Genomic DNA, 19,598 nt, shown 5'->3' on the forward strand with positions numbered 1-19,598 from the left:
AATAAAACACGACTAGCAGTTACTCTGTAATATGTCGAATTTTAAATAAAAATAGCAGCGTTTGCGTTGCCAGTACACAAAATGAACCAGGATACAGATGGGGGAGGCTGGTGCTCCATCCTGCTGTTCTTATGCATTGCCGTCACCATTGGCTCCGTTCTGCCCGTTGGCTACTGCTTTGGGGTGATGAATGCGCCCGCTGAGGTAAGCTGCATTTGAAACCTGAAGATGTAATCATTTAATGACAATTCTGCAGTTCATCAAAACGTGGGCTGCAGAATCCTTCAATACGCACTACTCAACACAACTCAGCGATGGACAAACCACCTTGCTCTGGGCTATAATAGTGTCGGTTTTTCAGGTAACTAACGATGGCAAGCCTGAAAGAATGAAGTTGTTCATATTCAGTTTATAACAGATAGGTGGTATCATTGGTTCGTTGTGCGCAGCCAGTTTAAACACCAGATTCGGGCGACGCGGCACGCTCCGCATAACTGACTTTATATTCACCATGTCGTTTTTGTTGTTTTTGCTTTGTCGCTATATTGTCAAATCGGTGGAAATGTTGCTGTTGGGTCGTCTCCTTGGGGGTGTGGCATCCGCCCTTGTCTACTCCACGCAGCCCATGTATCTGGTCGAGCTTGCGCCGCCCGAGCTAAGCGGCAGCGTTGGCGTCTTCACCTGTATCGGCATTACTGGTGGCGTCGTCGTGGGTCAACTATTAAGCTTTGACTTTGTGTGGGGCACCAAGGAACATTGGCACTGGGCACTATCTGCATTCATCATATTCGTTTGGATCGGCTCGCTGTGCTCGTGTTTTTACCCCGAGAGTCCGCGATTTCTCGTGGCGAAGGGCAGAAAGGAAGAGGCGAAGATGGTGCTCCAGCATTTGCGTGGGCTAGACCAGCGTGCTGAAAAGGAGCTGGCCCAGATCGAAGCTGCGGCACATGGAGCAGAGCCATCGATGAGCATCAAGGATGTCGTCTGCAATGGCAAATTGCAAATGGCTATCATTCTGGTTTGCTCCTTTCATTTTGTTCAACAAGGAAGCGGCATCAATGCTGTGCGTTCAATTTATCGATTAACTATTAATGTTTAACTGTAACTATCGATTTGCCTAGATCTGGTTTTACTCGGTGGCCACGTTCACGGATGCGGGCTTCAGCACATCGGTGGCTTTGTGGCTCAACTTTGCACTGGGTGTGCTTAACTTTTTGGCCGCTCTGTGCGGTGTCGTCCTTATGGCCAAATTCGATCGACGTCTTATGATGATGCTCTCATGCATTTTGTCTTCTCTATTTATGTTGCTACTCAGTTTTGGATTACACTTTGCGGTTGTCTCTCTTAGCAGATTACTTGCATATATTAATATTTATTTTTATATTTAGGATGTCTTTAAATGGCTGGCGTATTTTTGTATTATCTTGCTCGCTTTATACATGCTGTCTTTCAATATGGCGCTTGGTCCGATGCCCTATTTCATAGGCTCAGGTTTGTTATCGATAACATTGACAACATCCGCTTATAGTTTTATATGTAGAGCTTTTTGTGATATCGCCCCGTGCCGCTGTCATGGCCTTGGGCAGCCTTTCCAATTGGATCATGAATTTTGTGATTGGCATGATTTTTCCCATACTAAGCGACAGCATTGGATCGTTTGCTTTCTTGGTTTTCGCTGTTATATGTGTTTATGGCTTTTTGTTAACTTACAGATACTTGCCAGAGACGAGAAATCGCACTCCCGAGGATGTTGCTCCTCTAATGGAGAATGGTTTCAAGTCAAAAATCAAATAGAATTCATATTTGCCTTTTTCTGAAAAGTAAGGAAACGGAAGTAAGCAGTAACTGCGTTTCAGCCGTAACGATCAGATGAGTTTATAAGAGTGCTTTAAAAAAATTGTCGTTTTTAGAAGTCAAATAAATTTATAATGTGATTTAAAAATACATATATTTACTCTATTTCACTTTTCAAAAAGTTTTGAATATTTTCAAAATTTGTGGCATCACTGACTTGCACTCTCACTCTCAATGTGGCGCTCTCTTTTATTTCAGAGAGAGCTTTGAGCCAATTGCGACGTCACAGGTGAAGCGTCAAGATTAGCATTTGTATGAGCCTTCTATTAATATAATGTGGCCAGTGGGCAGTAGAACGTTGAGGCAAACGGAACGTCTCATTTTCCAGAAGAGCGCGCGCAGCTTCGCAAATACATATGTAAATGCCGCAGAGTCGAATTTGAAATCGTCGGCATCGTCTAGTGAAGTGTGTGGAATTAAGTAATGTGCGTTTAAAAATAAAATATAGCAACAGCACTGCAGGTGCCAAACGCATAAAACACAAACACAAAAGAATGAAAGAAAAAGGAAAATGTATTGCAAGAAATAGAGCAACATAAATATTTGTATATTGAATCATTGATAAAATAACATATAGCGCATTGTAGTTTTAAAATAGATGATGTGCATGCAAGTCAGCTGCTGCGAAAAATAATTCAAAATATCTAACGAAACGAAACGAACCGTAAATCGCAACAATGCAATGACGACGACGACGACGGCGCATTTATGACGTCACGGCCGGCGCGTCTCTCACGGACATCTGGCAAAGAAATAACACAAAACAGCAATAATAACATTACTATGTATGTATGCATGTTCATATGTACACTGTGTACACATCGACGGACAGCAACAACAAACAAAAAAGCACGTCATGGTGATCGTTGATAGTTATCGATTGTTCATGATAAATGAGCTCAAGCTTTAGTGTAAATACGAAAGATGAACAATTAATGAGATAAATTTTCATTTGTGTAAATGCGTGTGCAATGAGTACACGTGTACTATATACCAGAATAAAAAAAAAAAACAAAATATACATACAAAACCAGGTCGTCAGAAGCTACGGCAACTCAATACGCCGGTCAATGCACGAAAATTAGTTTTTTTTTTTTTCTAACAGTCTGCGGCCTCACATCACATCAATTTGGGTTTGTCAGTCTGTCAAGTGAAATGAACAACATTTGCTAGCCAAAGTACACACACACACGTAAACATAGAATACGCAATATGTATGTATGCCGCTGTAATTTATTATTATCCATGTCATTTGGCTTGCACAAATACACATGCATCTTCATTTCGCAGACTTTTTCATTTGCATTCAAACATTTCGGTTGTATTCAATTTTCAAATGTTTTGCTCGTGTTCCCGTTGGCACTTAACATTCTATGCCTGTCTATTATAATATTCTATTTATTTTTTGTTCGTTTTCTTTTTGACGTGGGTAATTATGAACAGCACAAAAATATGGAAAAAACATTAAATTATGCAAGTGTGTTCTTCTTTGTTGTCTTTTTTTTTTTTTGGTGGGATTTAAGAGTTTCTTAATGTTTTGTGTGTGTTTTGTTTGCATTATTAAGCGAATTGTTTGCGGTCGTATTATTTTTGTAGGCAGCATAAACACGATCTTTCCCTGATCCCCTTTTAACCTTCGATATCTCGGTGGTGTTCTTTAGTCTTCTCTTGTTCTTTCGCTGTTCAGCTATAAACAATGCCAAACTTTATGAGGCAATTTCAATTTGAACTAAAAGCTATGCAAAAAACAACAAAATCTTAAAAGAGCCTCCACTTCCCAGAAGAAATTTACAAACAGTCATTTAAAAGATATTTCTCATGGTATTAGCTAGAGTATTAGCACAAATCATGCAGCAGTTTCGCCTTTTCCATTTCCCTTTTTTAGCTGCTTTTGATCTTTTATTTAATGCTAATGGAACGCCTTAATCGGTAGAATTAAAAAACGCGGCCCCCATACAATATTTTCATATTTCTGTTTTGTTTTTCAATTAATATGTTTTGCTTGTTTCTATAAACAACGGGAAACAAGAATAAACCATTTGTTTTATGGGTTTATCCACACAGTCGCCAGCATTACAATTTGAAATAGTATTGTATAAATATGTTTGAATTCTATAACTGGTTCGTGTCTTCAATAATCACTGGTTGAAATATTAATTTATGTCTTTATGTCTAAACTCCGTTTGTGATATAATTTTAATTTTTAATTTTCAATTGTAAGAGTGAACGTTTCTTATAATTTGTTCAATTTGAGCTCCACATTGATAGTTTATTCCGTGAAACGTATCAAAAAAATGTTATAAGATCCACAAATAAAAATTCAACTTACTAAATTTATTTGTTCAATTTAATAGGAAGCTGTAAAATATGTTCTCTTGATTAAAAAATTTTATCGGACGATTAAATGTTGCCAATAGGGTATTAAATCTTCTTTCGTAGTTGTCTTACATATATGCCTATAAATCTGTTTCTCCATGATCGTTTTGTGTACCTTCTCCTCCTGTTTTAAGTATTTTCAATTTTTATGATCGCTTAATTACATTAAACGCATAAACATCAAGTTGACATAGACATTTTTTCTTGATCAGTTCCTCTCATTTTTATTATTTTATTTTTTTTTTGTATTTGCCACCCACATTTCAATCATCTCGTTAATGTCTTTCGATGTTCGGTTTTTGGCTAGTGCTCGTAATTTTCATCTGATTTCAATACCCTGTAAATGTTTCAAACAAGTTTTCCCACTTTCTGAATAAATAATACTAAAAACTAAAATAATTATTATTTTAACTTTAATGGGAAAAACGTTTAATTTTTTTGTTTAAAAACATATTCCAGGGTAGCTGCTGGTCGAGCCAGCCCGTTCGTTTCTATAACCACAATTTTGTTAGCTTTGATTTTCATTTGCTTTTGGCGCGAATTTGTTTGGTTTTTAATTATCTATGTACGTGTATGTGGTATAATATGTTTTCGTTTGTAAATAATGCAGACATCAATTGCAAATTGAACTTAATTTATGGGATTCCCTCGCGTCCTCTCTCCGCCTTTACCGCACTGTAAATACAGAGTACTTACTTATTGTATGTTATGTATGCTTTGGTTTATCCAAATCGTATAAATTACTCGATCTTAGTGTGGGCTTATGAATTAAGAATAGACTGATCTCTCGACTGCCACAATATGCTTTAGTTTCTTGCCAACACAGTAACAAAAATAAAAAACCACAAATTAGACAAATGACTGTTGCCTGTTTGTAGAAGTATATAAAAATAAGCTGCAACATATTTCACATTGGGGGTGTGGGAGGAAAACACGAGGGACGCGGAAATATGAGATGAAAAACATTTGGCAGCCGTTATGGGCTATGGGAAATCTCTCAGCCATTTGATTTGACGCCTAGTTTTCGAAACTAGGCGACAAGTGTCATCAGAATTCAGCATGCGCATCACTAGAGCAATCCCAGAAATGCCACCCACACTCATGGTCATCTCCATACGCATCCACATCCCCATCCAATCCCAGCCGAGACGCCGCACATAGACGACCAGTTGCCAAACTCAAATAATTCATATTCACCTAGTTCATTTATAAAACAACGACAACAACAATGGCGTATCGCGAAATGAATTTCAAAATTAATTTGTTCAAAAATACCATAAAAATGTCAAAGCAAAGAGAGCACTCACAAAAATATTAGACATTAAAATGAGTTATTTCCCGAAGGGGAACAAAATCCTATACGGTTTATCGATGGTGTGCACGTGTAGTGGTCCTAGGATATATCTTTTGTTCCAATAAATATACATACATATCACTGTAAATCTTTCAAACTTTGCTACATCATAAAACTTATTCATTTTAAAACGAAGAATTAAATTATTTATGTTACAAATACAATTGGAGAATTTCATTATTGTTAAAACCTAGAAAGCAATACATATTTGTTTAATACAAAAGGAGCTATATACACAAATATTATAACGGATAGTTTTAATTTATTCAATGCTATGCATGTATATCTTAAAAACTCTAAACGATCAAGTAACTAAAACTGGCGAAAAAGTTGTACTTCCCTAAATTTAATAATAAAAAAGAAAATTACTAAATAAATTAAGAATTTGTTTATTTGTTTCGCAATTTTGTAAGGAAACAGACTAAAAGAGTATTCAGTAAACGTTGAACTAGAGCGTAAACATTCTTTAAATTTGTTGTAAACATATATAAATAGTAGACACCATGCTAAGATTTATATATCTTAAAAAAAAAAAAACGTTTGTTTATATGTCAGTTTGTTTAATCGTTGCGTTCATAGGAAGTCCTTAAAATAATTAAATGTTTATATATTGCATACTATTATTTATACATTGTATTTATTTGTATTTTGTGTGTTGCAGCTTTCAACAAGTAAATCGTCTCAATGGGCAGACCAATCCGATTGAAGCATGTGCAGACAGAGGCCATTGGAGACGACGTCGCATCGTGCTGCTAAATTGGCCAGTTTGGATGTGGTCACGGCGCCATGTCGTCGCGGCGCAGCTCCTTTCGACGCAGAGAGAAGCCGGCATTTGAGCGCTTCAAGGATCACTGTCGTCACTTTACCGCGTTTATGTTCAGCAATGTGGGCATCATACTCCTGGTGACATTCTATACCATTGGCGGCGCCTTTGTCTTCCAAGCCATTGAGATATTCGAAAACGAGAAAATGAAAATAATAAAACCGCATCGTTTTATCGAGCGCAACTTCAGCGGAGATTGCCTTAATCGCATATGGGAATTGACAGCTGAAAACATCAGTTTCTTCGATCGCCAGGTCTACAGAAAACGGTATGATCAAAATATATATTAATAAACTGATTAATTTAGTTCAAATTCTCTTTTTAATGCAGTGTCAATGATGCGCTCTTAGATTATCAACGCGCTGTGGTAAAGAAACAACTGCTGGGTCCCGATGTCGATCATCAGTGGAGCTTCTCGGGTGCATTTCTCTACTCGCTAACGGTCATCACTACCATTGGCTATGGCAACATTACGCCCAGCTCTGACTGGGGAAAGTTGGTGACTATTCTGTATGCCATCATTGGCATGCCACTCTTTCTGCTCTACCTGTCGAATATAGGTGAGGAAGAAGTTTATTTCGATTTATTTTAAAAGCATTTCTTTAGAATTATAATGTATATTCTAAAGTAAAGGTGGATTTATAATGCAAGACTAGAGTCAATTATATGTTTTCCACTTAAGCAGTCAATTATATGTTTTCTACTTAAGCATAAAAAGTGATACATTTAATGATGAGTGAAAGTTCAAATATAATTCTAAAAGAAAGAACCAGCAATGATCCATATTAAAATTATATTTATAACCGCAACCTTTGATATCATTAGGCTTTAATTAAGCTGAGCTTAGGATTCAACTGTTTGTTTAATTATTTATTATTAATATATTAATTTAAATTTTTTTGATAGGCGATGTGCTTGCCAAATCCTTCAAGTGGATCTACTCAAAGGTGTGTCTCTGTCGCATCTGTCCAGGCGTTGCCAAAAGACGCATAATACGCGAGCGACGCAAACTACGTCAACTAGCCAGAGCAGTAAGTAACCGACTTACTCCAAGAGAATATTCGTATTAAGCCATTTATTAGTTGCAGCTGCATCAAATGGAAAGTGCGCGAGGTGGCAGCAGCTCCAGTTACTCCAGCAACAGCAATAGCACAAGCAACAGTAGCAGCAGCAGCAGTAGTGACTACACCAAGAGCTCGGTGCAAACGTCCAGTGTGCTAGATGTGCCTTACACAGATTCAGATTCAGATATAGAACGTGAAATTCGAGGCAGCACCGACGAGATCACAGTGCCCCTAACCGTTTGTGTCTTTGTGATGGTCAGGTGGGTTCTTATACATTAAGCATATATGTATATAGATCAGTCTTATCAATTTGTTTTCTATATATAGCTATATACTTTCGGGTGCCATTCTCTTTGGACGCTGGGAGGATTGGAACTATCTGGATGGCAGCTACTTCTGTTTTATCTCTTTGAGCAGCATTGGGTTTGGCGATTTGGTGCCAGGTGATCGTGTGGTAAGATTACACTGCATTCATTGCATAGGAAAACAATAAATTAAATAATTGGTTTCCCGCAATGCAGATAACCGCCGATAAAGACAAGGTCGAGGTGAGCTTCATTTTATGTGCCGTCTATCTGTTGCTGGGCATGGCCTTGATTGCCATGTGTTTCAATTTAATGCAGGTCAGTTGTCCGCATTCTCAAAAACACAGAATACATTGTCAATGCAAATCAATCTCATTTTATTTATTTACCTTTCAGGAACAAGTTATTCATAATATGCGCGCCATCAAACGTGGATTTAAGGCCTGTTTCCGCTGCCGCAGCTCCTAGTTGAGCTCACAGCCGTACAATCTATTATTAGCAACCTACAATATTAGTTATTAGGATGATCTTTTAAGCTAGTTTTATTGTACATAAACTTTAGCAAGAATGTGTTCCTTTTTTTTTTAATTTCAATATGCTACATTTATTTCGTAAATTAGTGTTAATAGTTTAATAATAAGTAGCCCAGTCTCTAATTTATAATCCTTTTATTTACGCTGCCTGTTGGCCATTCCTCTAAAATCGTATTTGAATAATTGTCCACAATATTGCAAATATAATGAAGAAACACGATTGTCCATCAAAACTGTCTGTATTTGACAATAGATACTATTTCATATCTCAAGAATTCGCTTACAATGTTTGTTTTATCAGTTTGTAATTTAAGATTTCATTATTCTAACTAGCTGAGATTTCGTCAGTTGCTTCTCCAAGCGCTTCTCCTTGGCCATTAATGTCTTCACTTGGCGATCCATCTGCAAAGGAGCTGTCTTCGCTAACGCCGCATAGGTCGGCAACGTTTCCATGTACTTGTCCAAACAAGCGTCCTTAAATTGCTTAGATAGCGCATCCGAAACGTGACCCCGTCCTGGTAACGTCAGTCGATCATAAGCCGTCTCCTTTAGCGCCTCGAATTGGACCCGCGTTTTGCCTGTCACCTGCAAGCGTCGGATCGCCGTCTTCGTAATTGGCTTGGCTACAGGTTTTTGTGACACATTTGATGAGATGGACTTTTTGTTGTCCACAATCAACTTGCGATGACGCACCTCAAGTTTCATGGCGGGACTCAGCGGCTTTGTTGAGGATACCTTCGACGTCTTTTTCTTCTTTTGCAACGGAGACCAAGAAATTGGTGGCTTTGTCTGCGCTGAAGCATTCGGCTTTGGGCGAGAGTAGGTTTTCATTGGTGGCGCTTTGGAGAGACAGGAATCCATTGATTTGCCAGACAGCGTCAAGGTTGAGTTAGGAGAGAAACGTAATGGGCTGCTGTGCATCATAGTATCGCTAACGTTCAACGTCGGTATATCGATGAGTTGTGGGAGAGATTTCTCGAGCGCCTCTCCAGGCAATTCCTGGGGAACAACTTCTTTGCTGGGCTTGAAACGTGCTCGCTCCGGTGTCTTTGTTATCAGTATGTTTTCCTTGCCAGGGCGTCCATTCGAGGGTGTGCTTCGGGCCAATGGTCCGGATAGATTGCTCACTTGCATCTCGGCATAGCTGTGCTTCTGTGGCGTTTTAGCTGGTTGAGAAGCAGCAACGATTTTAAGACCCCCCAACTTAAAGCCGGGTAATATTAGTTGATCAGTTTGCACATTGGCAGCGGCTGCATTGCAGCATCGATGTGTTGGTATGATATTTTGGAAATTGATGCGGCCTTTGATGATCTGCGGCAAAAAGAGTTCACTCTCGAAGCCGGGACATTCAACGAGTACCACGTTCTTGCCTGACAGCAATTTAATATTAAAACTAAGATTGGCATTAACAGCTTGGCTTGGCATAGTTGCGTTTGTTTTCTTTCGATATTAATTTTGCGCTTTTGTGGCGGTGAAAGAAGGTAAAACTAGTTTCCTGCAGTTGTATAAATGTGTATAAAAAAACTACTTGGATTGAGTTCAAGAGAAAAACTAAACAAATATCTGGTAGCTTTTTCAAAGTTTGAAAACACAATTTGCACGGCGCTTGTTTTGCCTCTTGCGAAAGATGCGACATCTACGATAAATATTTATATTCGATAATCGAGAACATATCGATATTCTTGTGCATTTTGTGCCGTGAGTTTTGTTGAAGCAATAACTACGTCACAGCTGTGAGACTGGTATTTTTCGAGCACGCCATTTTTAACGGATTTCTGATTAACGGAAAGGAAAAATATCACAACGACTTACGTGAACAAATAGTAATTTTTTAAAGCAACTTTTTACTTTTGTTAGGAAAGATTACGTCGAAAATCTCATTGCTCCCCATTTTTGGGGCTACTGTGCTACAGTTTTTATCATTCGAATTCTCTTGGGATTTAAGTATTTTAGTACTATTGTTTGCGGGCACACCTTGACACAGGTGTTAAGTAAAACAGCTTTAAGAAAGCTCTTTTTTCAAGAAACATAAAGTCTGAATTTGTCTAAAAATAATAATTATTCAATTATAATTGAATGTCTATAATAATTGGCTGCAAGAAACATCGATGTTTGCCGTAATAAATCGATGTTTTAAGCAATTTTAGAAACATCGATGCATCGATTGTGCCATCGATGTTTATTGTTCGGACAAAGAGTGTAAAAAGAAAACAGATGAATTTAAATGTGCAATAAATAACAATAGCAATCTACACAATAAAATCAAAATATAGCTTGCAAGGTACGCTAATCGTAATGTATACGTGGCAGATATTTTTAAAGAAGTTCAATGTCGAGAAACATTTGAAAAGTATAAACAAATGTTCAATTAAACTATCTACTTGACTACCAAAGAGATTATTTAAACAGTATGACATTGCGAAATCTGCAAATGTAAAAGTAGCTAAGTGTGTGTACTATTTTTACAATTATTTGTTTGTGAGTGGAAAATTGCATTATGTGCGTGGTGATTCATTGGCGTGAAACAAAAATACGAATGGGAATGGAAAGGTGGCAGTGACGCGTTACTTTGTCTACTAAACCCACCCCAGTCCCCCCTTACAACACCATAGTCAAAATTCATTGAACGTTTCAACAGAAGAAGAAGAAAAAACCAATTATCTTATTTTACCCGTGGCCCCTTTGATAATGTTTGTCAAGTGGTATTAACAAAGTCTTGTGAGCGTGCTATTTGCGACTATCAAGAGGGTTTTTTTTTGCCAACTACAAAAGAAAGTTAAAATTGCAGTCATATAATACGGGCATGCATATTGCGTGTCGAATATGGGCAGCATTAAATCATTACTGTAATTAGATCGCAGCTCTAAAGTGATGCTCTACAATGGTATAAGTGCTGTTCTACTAATCTTGAGCAAATGGCGTAGAATACAGGGTAGTGAAGAGTGTGCATATGTAAATATGTGTAAGTGATTGCGACTACTTTCCTCTCTCACTGCTTAGGCAAATCAGTGTAGCTTATATACATATGTGGATGTCTTTCTGTGTGTTAGTTGTGACATTTGCGGGCGTTTTTGTACTCTGATTATTTTTCACACCACAATAGACTTTGCTTGGCTGTGCTTTTTTGACCTATTAAGATAAATCTGTGTCTAGTCGTAGAGAAATTGCGGTTTAAATGAAATTGATTTGAGCTGCTGCAAGTATTCATTCTAATCAAAGAAACCGCACAGAAAACTTATCAGCACCCGCGAGAAAGTCATTCAGTATGTCACTAATTGCAGACGAATACTACTCGCTGATTAAAGAGTTTGAACACATACTATACAGTGAATATCGGTTAAATTCAATCTACAAAACTTGTGAATTTATATAATTATTAATTTTAAATTCAATAGGAATAGTGTTGTTTTCTAAATTCGGAATAATTAAATTCTTTTTAATCGATTAAATGGTTCAAGACTTATTGACAGTTTCTAATCGATAACAAATTAGTTTAATTTAAAAAATAGTCGGCGATAGGTTGAATCTCAATAGGGCTTGAACAGTGCACAACGGAGCTCGCAGCATAAGGAAATTTATTTTAATTAGTTAATTCGTTTGGAATTAGTTAATTCGGAATATATTTCCTAACATATTTCCATTCGATTTGTCGCATATAATCAATACATACTCTATGAACTAATGCAGAACTGTGAATTTCATTCCACACAGAGTTTCCAACCTACAGGTTTTTTCCTGTATTATATTTTTATCAGTTTGTGTTGTGTACATAGACGAGTATCACACGTTTCGGCTTTAGTTCGAAGCGAGCAAAGTTACTGTTTGTCATAAAGTTTTATGCCTTTTTCTCTTTTTTCTTTTTTTTTTTGCATTACAGTGATTCACGTCCAGCTGTCGCTGTCATTGTGAGCAGGTGAAAAGCTTCCAAAATGATGGATATTACGGTATTCGATACTGGAATCCAGAACAATTCCTATTGCTTGGTTACGGGCAATCGAACGACAATCTTCACGAGCGCCTACAATGGTATACCCGAGACCTTGATACTTAACACAATTTTCTGGGTACTGCTGTTGCTTTTGTTTACCACTCTGCGGCATCGAGCGAGCGATTATCGCTTGGCCTTGGTCAACAGCAATGGCAACAAGAAGCGTTGGACGGAAATATTTTATTCGCGTGCAGCGAGCGTTGTGGAACCACAACCGGGCACATCTTCACAAAATCCCACACCACGACCCAGTGTAGACTCGCATCACTCGCCTGGAGCGGAATCAACCCCGTTGTCACCCATTGACACCGATCCGGGTCTGTTTAGTTGGATACGCGTCACGTTTAAGCTGCGCAAAGAAACAATTCTTCTGCATTCTGGTCCCGATGCGGTGCACTATTTGTCTTTCCAACAGCATTTGATGGCTGTGATGGCAATAGTCACCATCATCTCATTGGCCATCATTTTGCCCATTAATTTTCTTAATGGACCCTCGAATGACTTTTACGATGTTAACGCCTTTGGACGTACCACAATGGCCAACCTGGAACCGCAGTCGCCGTGGCTTTGGGTACACACGATCATCACCATATTGTATATACCGTTAGTGGTGCTCATAATGCGGCGTTCCTCGGGACGTAATGCGTTCAAGAAGGCCGCCACGCGCACTATTATGATATCCAATATCTCCAACAGGTTAGTCGCACTTTAATTATTCGCAATGACCGGATTCCACTAGTTCATACATATTTTCCCATATAGAAATATTATTTATACAATTTTATTGGCAATTAAAACGGCGTTATCATTAGCTATAGATTGCTGTTAGAGCTTTTTCATCTATACATAATCAGCACTTGCTTATAGACAAAGTGTAACAGTGGAATAGGTCTATAGAAAAAATACAAATACTAATGCTTATTTTGCTTGCAGTGATCGCAACAAGACCGTGATACGGAATTATATGCAGGAATTGTTTCCGGATGTGACCATCGAAACAGTCAGCATAGCCTACAATATTTCGCGTCTGTTTGTGCGCAACGCGGAGTATGAGCGCGCTCACGAGGCGAGAATCTATTGTGAACAACATCGGGATCGGGACTCACTGATGGCCAAGCCAGAGATGTGTTCGTGCAAGAAAGAGAATGCCTATGAATATTACCAGCGTGAGGAGCGTAAATTATCTGGGGATGTGGCACGTTTGCGTGCCTCGACCATGAACGAACCACTGGACATTGCCTTCCTTACCGTCTCCACCGTCCAGGAAGCCCAAAATATTGTCACCCACTTTACACCCGGCACGTACAGGCAATGGAACATTATGTTTGCCCCATCACCAGATGACATCTTCTGGGAAAACTTGAATGTAAATAAGAGTCATTGGTATCTGAAATTCGTGTGCGTCAATGTGGTGCTCTTCATTGTGCTCTTTTTCTTGACCACACCGGCGATGGTTGTCAATTTGCTAAACAGTCGCCCTTGGCTGAAGGACACGGAAACGAAAATCTCGCCATTGGTATCAGAATTCTTGCCCACATTGATGCTGTGGACATTGTCCGCTTTGATGCCCGTTATAGTCTCCATATCGGACAAATGGATGGGGCACTACACGCGCTCCAAGCAAAACTATTCCATCATGACAAAATGCTTTAGCTACTTGCTACTGATGATTTTAATTTTGCCATCACTTGGATTGACCTCGGCACAGGCGCTGCTCGAGTGGGGATTGACAAACGAAACTGGACGCTGGCAATGCATTTTCCTGCCGGATCGCGGCTCTTTCTATGTTAATTACATCATAACAGCTGCATTTATTGGTACCTCATTGGAGCTGCTGCGTTTCCCCGAGCTGATTGTCTACATTTGGGCATTGCTGAAAGCCAATTCAAAGGCTGAAACACCGTACATTCGAAAGTCTATCTTGATCGAGTTTCCCTTTGGCATACACTATGCCTGGACAACACTTGTGTTTACCATATCGATTGTGTACAGTGTATTTTGTCCGCTGATCATGCCGTTTGCCATGATTTACATTTGCCTGAAGCACATGGTGGATCGCCATAATTTGTACTTTGCCTATGGACCTTCGAATATGATATCACGCAAGGGAGGCAAAATTCACTCGACTGCTGTCACAATGACCAAGTTTTCGGTGCTCATATTAGTACTGATTATGGCGATGATATGTTATTTTCGTGGCGATGGCGATGGCATGGCACGATTCTTATTACTAATCATCACTTTGGCCATTACGGTGACGTTGTTCATCTTCATGTCGCCTATCAAACGCTGTGCGGCGACTCGACGACCAAGTATTGTGGAAATCGCTGGCCCAGCACCTGCCTACATTCCGGACGTACTCAAAGTGCGTACGGAAACCAACAACACTCGACCCTCGGTGGCCGGATTCGGTAATTATGGTGCGGATAATGTATCCGATTACGACAGCTCCCAATACAGCGTCAACAGTGTGGAGGCGTAAGGCGCCATTCGGCTAAATTGAACTCTCTATAAGCAATCAAAGAGTTGAACAATTAACATTTATATACTATTTTTGTATAAGACTTTTTTGTGTAGAAGCCGCTGAGAACTTTCCAAGTGTTAAAATGTTTGCAATATGTGCTTTGTTTGCAAATGGGAAAATTGTGATACCAATATTAGTCTCGATTTTTGCGTCTGAGTTCAGTTTAAATGTGAGACACGCGCTGCGCCTTTTTAATTTGTAATACCTTTTTGTATATACTATATCGATATGTATTTGTCCCTGATTTACCTCCTATTAATGAAACTTATGTGTAATATTAATTGTAAATATTAATTCTTTTACCACATATTCTTTATATAAGCGTATAACTAACTGTCGTCACACTCCAGCTTGCAACTAAATTTAATGAGTATTAGTTAAAAAACAAACACAGTGTGTGCGTTTTAAGTATGTATACAATAATTTGAGTTTATTTATCGAAAAAATCATAAATAAAAACGATTTAGTTTTATGCAAATCCGTTTTACATACAGATGCATCAAAGTTACGAGTACTAGGTTATTATTTATTTAAGTATTCTATTAATATTAGCCTGCATATGTTTCTTCTATTGTTATTCGAAGGAGAAGTTATCTATCATCGATTAAAAAAACAAATAAAAACCCCATAAACAAAACCGCTATTATTTTACTGTTTCTGAACGTTTTGGTCATCATAAAAAATAAGTAAAAACAGCAGAAATGTATCCGACAAAAAAATTGCTCTTCAACGTATTAGCGAATTGTAAATGAATCGTCTAATTTATTAGATGATACAAGTAGCTTACAAAGACATGAATCGCTTCAACAACTACAACTACAATATGTAATTGATCAATACACTTGCCGTTGGACTTGTTTTTTGTATAGCAATTAATGTATAGTGTGGGTTGATATAAAGAACAAACAAAAAACTTCAATTGTTTTCAGTGTGAAATGTTGGCCAAAATAAATGGTAATTCAAAGGTAAACTTATGCCACATAGTTATATTGGTTTTGATTATCCTTATCCCGCTCCATGTAATCACGATCAATCAGCGACTCGATGCGCTTTTTCAGATCAGCAGGCTGCAAGCAAAATGAAATAAGTTGTAAAATAGTGACAATCCTTATAGATTTGGGTACTACCTTGACTGGAAACGTTAGCTGATTGAACAATTCGGTGATGAGCAAATTGTGGCTTAGTGTTTTACGCATTTTCATAATGCGTACAATGGCCGCATCAATCTGATACTGACGATCCTGAAAGACACGCTCCTCAGTTGCCTTTTGCTCCTCATTCTTAAAGCAAAACATTTTGTTTTAATTGTATTTGAATTCATAAATGACAAGTTTCTTACCGTTTCTTTCATTTGAATTTGATTGATTTTGATGCGGAATAATTTATTTGTGAACTCGTTGTGGAAATCAAACTGGTCGCCATCCTCAATGTCACGACCCTTGGGTGTTTTGGAAATGACACGCGCCCGTCCACAAGCCAGCGATTGAAGAGTGCGCCGCAGCTCGCCATCCTCAATACTGGTGGCTGCCAATATTTCCTCGTAGCTGAGCGTGGGCTTATCATTGAATAATAGCAGCACCAGCGCTTGAAATAGCGATACCATTAGCTCTTTGGAACCCTGTATGACAAAGAAATTGATTAAAACTCTCGTATGGATTAGGATTAATAATTGTTTCTCTTACCGCATCGAATTGAGCACGTAATACACAATTGCCCAGCGTTGGCTGCCACTGCAGCTTTCGCCCGCTGTGTTTTTCTAAATAGAACTTGTTGAATATCTGCTGGGGGTTGATGAATTGCGGTGGCATTGTGACTTCAGTGGGCGGATATGTTGGCCAATAGCCCATGGTCAATATACTGACAGTCAAATCCAAATTGGTTACATCGCGATCGTTGCTAAGCGTGTGACCACGGAACGCCAAATTAATATCACGACTCAATTCCATGTCTTTAAACATGCCCTCGAGCTTAGATGTAAAGCCGCCGCCGCATTCCTGTTTCAGCTTCGACAACATGCTTTTCTCGGAGTCCACTGAAGCCGACTTGCCAACCAACAAACGTTTGGCAAGATCCTAATAAAATAAAATTTGATGATTTGTATATTCTGTGTGAATACCATGTGCTTTACCTTTTTGTAGAATGCCTCAAATACGTCCTTGCCGTGAATGAAACGAAAGAGCACCATGATCTTATCCAATGTCTTTTCCAGTTCCTCGTCTGTGGTTCCCTTGTTGCCAGAACGCAGTTTCATGTCAACATACTTAGCTGTTAAATACATGTGCAGATATATGAATAAGTTGATCTATTAATATATTACAATGACAAGAGCACGCACCTATGAGCTCAGCCGGTTTGTTGGCGCGCTGATTGATGAAGAATTCGAAGGCCTCGCGTAACGAATTCGTGAATTTCTCGTTGTGCTCAAAGCAATTGCGTACAATGACATCCATTTTGTCCTTAAAGTCCAGCAGATCCTGCACCATGCTCTTGTCCTTCTCGGGATCAATGACAATAGTGCGGCCTTTTTTCTGAGGAAATACAAAAAGTGTTAAAAGAATTAAATTTAGGTATTGTAAAGACCTAGATACATAGTCTATATAGACTTTATGTTTATCATAACACATTTCTTATACACATGAGACTTGTGCATATTGACCTTACCTTTATGTAACCATTAAAGTTGCCGCAGAGCTCGGATGTGCCGTTTTTGACGCGACTTAGCAGGCCGTATAAGAGAGTTAGATCATTCAGTCTGTTGTCCTCTAGTAATGCATCCAGGCCCTTTTGCAGAATTGTCGTTAGATGTTCGGCAAGCAGCTCTTTTTCCACATTGTATATCAAAGGATGTCTGTAACAAAGATAATTGATGGATTTATTTACATAATCAGATTAATAATAAATTATATAGTTACTTTGTGCTGGAGTCGAGATAATGCAGCAGCCGCTCGTTCTCCTCGACCAAACGTTTGCTCACGTGCTGTAAGTACTCGGGCACCTCCAACTCCTGCATCTTGCGTTGACTCTCCGCCTTGTACAGTTGATTAGTTGCATCCAGAAACTTTTCCTCAAATGCACTGCTGTAGATTTGCAAATCACAGAGCATGCGAACCAAACTCTTCAACAGTCCACGATCAACAGTCGAACCCTGGCGCTCCTTCTCAATTAACGTAAGCAGTCCGTCAACGGTGCGCTTCTGCACCACGTTATTCTGGGCAAAGTGTATACGAAAGAGGTCCAGCCCCATATCCCATATCGAGTGAATGGACGAATTTTGTAGCACATAGGTGCGATCCATGTATAGAAATATGCTGCGTATCATGATCATTTGTTGGCAAAACGATAGCCACCAGTTGTTGATTTTCTCCAATAAAATCTGCAATTTAAATACAAGTTTTAACATATGAGCTGCACTAATTAACAATATGTGGCTTACCAATTTGTCCATACTGCCGCCAGTTAGCTCCTTCAGCTTGATATTGCGTTTGACGTGTAATTCCGTCAGTTCTTTAAGTTTGGCATACAGTTGTGCATCCATTTTATGGCTGCACATATTTACAACGGCCTGATAGAGCTCCTCCAGGGAATATTTGATGGGCTTGGACAGTTGGATGGCAATAACGGCCTCCTCCAGTTTAATATAAGTGTCCTCCGAATAATTATCGGGCAGTGTGGGTTTAGCTATATGTAAATGTTGTAATCAATGTTATCGTTATCGTTTATCGCATATGATTCAAGCTTACCCTTGAAATTCTTAATCACAATCTTTTTGACATCGCCCGGCTTGGTGTTATGTATGGCGCCCATGCGATTCAGCAGATTTGAGGTAGTTGATGCCGCACGTATATCGTTGCCATGATGTGCACCCAGTTTGGAAAAATTTGGCAACCGTTCGCCATTTGTTGTGGACGCTGCCGCCGCTGCTGCTGCAGATGATGAATTCATATTTTGGGCAGCGAACGCACTACGTCCCGGATTTGTTGTTGCACTGTCACTCTTCTTAAGACAGTTGGCAATATTTTCGGTGTCGTGCAGTTCGCTCGTATCCATAGGCTTGTATTTCTTTGCAGCACTCATTGCTTGTGAATGAGTTTTTGTGTGTAGTTTGGTGTCCCAATACGCTGGAGCTTCTGGTGCTCACGGCGTTTTGGCTCTGCGACGGCAATTAACTGATGGTTTTTGATTGTGCACACTGATTGTGGCTGCTGCACGCTTTCAGTCTGTAGATTTATATTGTTTGCCACCATCAATGTCTATGCTTCGTTGCGGATTAATTTTTACAATGCAATTTTTGCCCAAACAAAAAACCGACGATATCGATAAGTTACAAATACCTTTTGCTACTTCTGCACACTTCTCGGTGTCGCATCAGCAATAAACCTGAACAGCACACACAGCAAAAGGCACTTTGCTTAATAAACGTCGAAGTTATTGGTTGTCTGCCTACACTAATGTAGCAGCTGATTATTTAAATGGCATCAATCAAACACGCGTTAAATATTTATTATTTGCACGGTAGTAGTCAATTTATGCATTGAAAACTAATGACAGTAATCGCTTAATATATCGACTATCCACCACTGTGTCCTATGTCATATTGCTCGATAGTTGCCCTATCGATAGGCTAATCATTTAGTCGTACAACATATTGCACGCGTGTTTTTGTATGATGAGTTCGATTCATACAATTTTCAACACTGTTTCCGTTGCATTTAAAATTCGAAATTAACTTGTACAAAACTAGTTATATATTTAATTACTTCCAAATTGATCATGATCA

General features: G+C 38.9%; 5 protein-coding genes across 6 annotated transcripts; 3 read left to right on the forward strand and 2 right to left on the reverse strand.

Moving 5' to 3' along the window:
* Nucleotides 1-60: 60 nt before the first annotated feature.
* Nucleotides 61-1,816, forward strand: LOC117572658 (solute carrier family 2, facilitated glucose transporter member 3). The gene is made up of 6 exons (XM_034255653.2): nt 61-204; nt 257-361; nt 419-1,063; nt 1,122-1,334; nt 1,389-1,491; nt 1,541-1,816. Exons 1-6 carry the CDS (start codon nt 82-84, stop codon nt 1,792-1,794), a joined length of 1,443 nt encoding a protein of 480 aa, XP_034111544.1. The 5' UTR covers nt 61-81; the 3' UTR covers nt 1,795-1,816.
* Nucleotides 1,817-2,150: 334 nt separating this feature from the next.
* LOC117572660 (TWiK family of potassium channels protein 7) lies at nt 2,151-8,414 on the forward strand. Of its 2 annotated transcripts, none has more exons than XM_052004892.1 (8): nt 2,151-2,279; nt 6,246-6,675; nt 6,738-6,967; nt 7,314-7,438; nt 7,490-7,731; nt 7,799-7,925; nt 7,993-8,094; nt 8,173-8,414. In XM_052004892.1, exons 2-8 carry the CDS (start codon nt 6,371-6,373, stop codon nt 8,242-8,244), a joined length of 1,203 nt encoding a protein of 400 aa, XP_051860852.1. In that variant the 5' UTR covers nt 2,151-2,279; nt 6,246-6,370; the 3' UTR covers nt 8,245-8,414. The 2 variants fall into 2 exon arrangements, with proteins under 2 accessions (XP_051860852.1, XP_034111546.1); XM_034255655.2 differs by lacking the exon at nt 2,151-2,279 and adding an exon at nt 2,491-2,639.
* Nucleotides 8,415-8,529: 115 nt separating this feature from the next.
* On the reverse strand, nt 8,530-9,920 carry LOC117572661 (uncharacterized). Its single transcript, XM_034255658.2, has one exon. The coding sequence runs from the start codon at nt 9,732-9,734 to the stop codon at nt 8,619-8,621; it is 1,116 nt and encodes a 371-aa protein (XP_034111549.1). The 5' UTR covers nt 9,735-9,920; the 3' UTR covers nt 8,530-8,618.
* Nucleotides 9,921-10,322: 402 nt separating this feature from the next.
* On the forward strand, nt 10,323-15,210 carry LOC117572652 (calcium permeable stress-gated cation channel 1). Its single transcript, XM_034255632.2, has 3 exons — nt 10,323-10,590; nt 12,187-12,993; nt 13,231-15,210. Exons 2-3 carry the CDS (start codon nt 12,239-12,241, stop codon nt 14,777-14,779), a joined length of 2,304 nt encoding a protein of 767 aa, XP_034111523.1. The 5' UTR covers nt 10,323-10,590; nt 12,187-12,238; the 3' UTR covers nt 14,780-15,210.
* Nucleotides 15,211-15,232: 22 nt separating this feature from the next.
* On the reverse strand, nt 15,233-19,365 carry LOC117572651 (cullin-4A). Its single transcript, XM_034255631.2, has 10 exons — nt 18,562-19,365; nt 18,255-18,499; nt 17,734-18,194; nt 17,483-17,669; nt 17,157-17,349; nt 16,950-17,086; nt 16,504-16,893; nt 16,161-16,439; nt 15,949-16,101; nt 15,233-15,888 (listed from the first exon to the last, which is right to left on the reverse strand). The coding sequence occupies exons 1-10, from the start codon at nt 18,893-18,895 to the stop codon at nt 15,793-15,795; spliced, it is 2,475 nt and encodes an 824-aa protein (XP_034111522.1). The 5' UTR covers nt 18,896-19,365; the 3' UTR covers nt 15,233-15,792.
* Between the last annotated feature and the right edge of the window lie 233 nt (nt 19,366-19,598).

This window comes from Drosophila albomicans, chromosome 3 (genome assembly GCF_009650485.2).
Source record: "Drosophila albomicans strain 15112-1751.03 chromosome 3, ASM965048v2, whole genome shotgun sequence".
In the NCBI taxonomy this organism is placed as follows: Eukaryota; Metazoa; Arthropoda; class Insecta; order Diptera; family Drosophilidae; genus Drosophila; species Drosophila albomicans.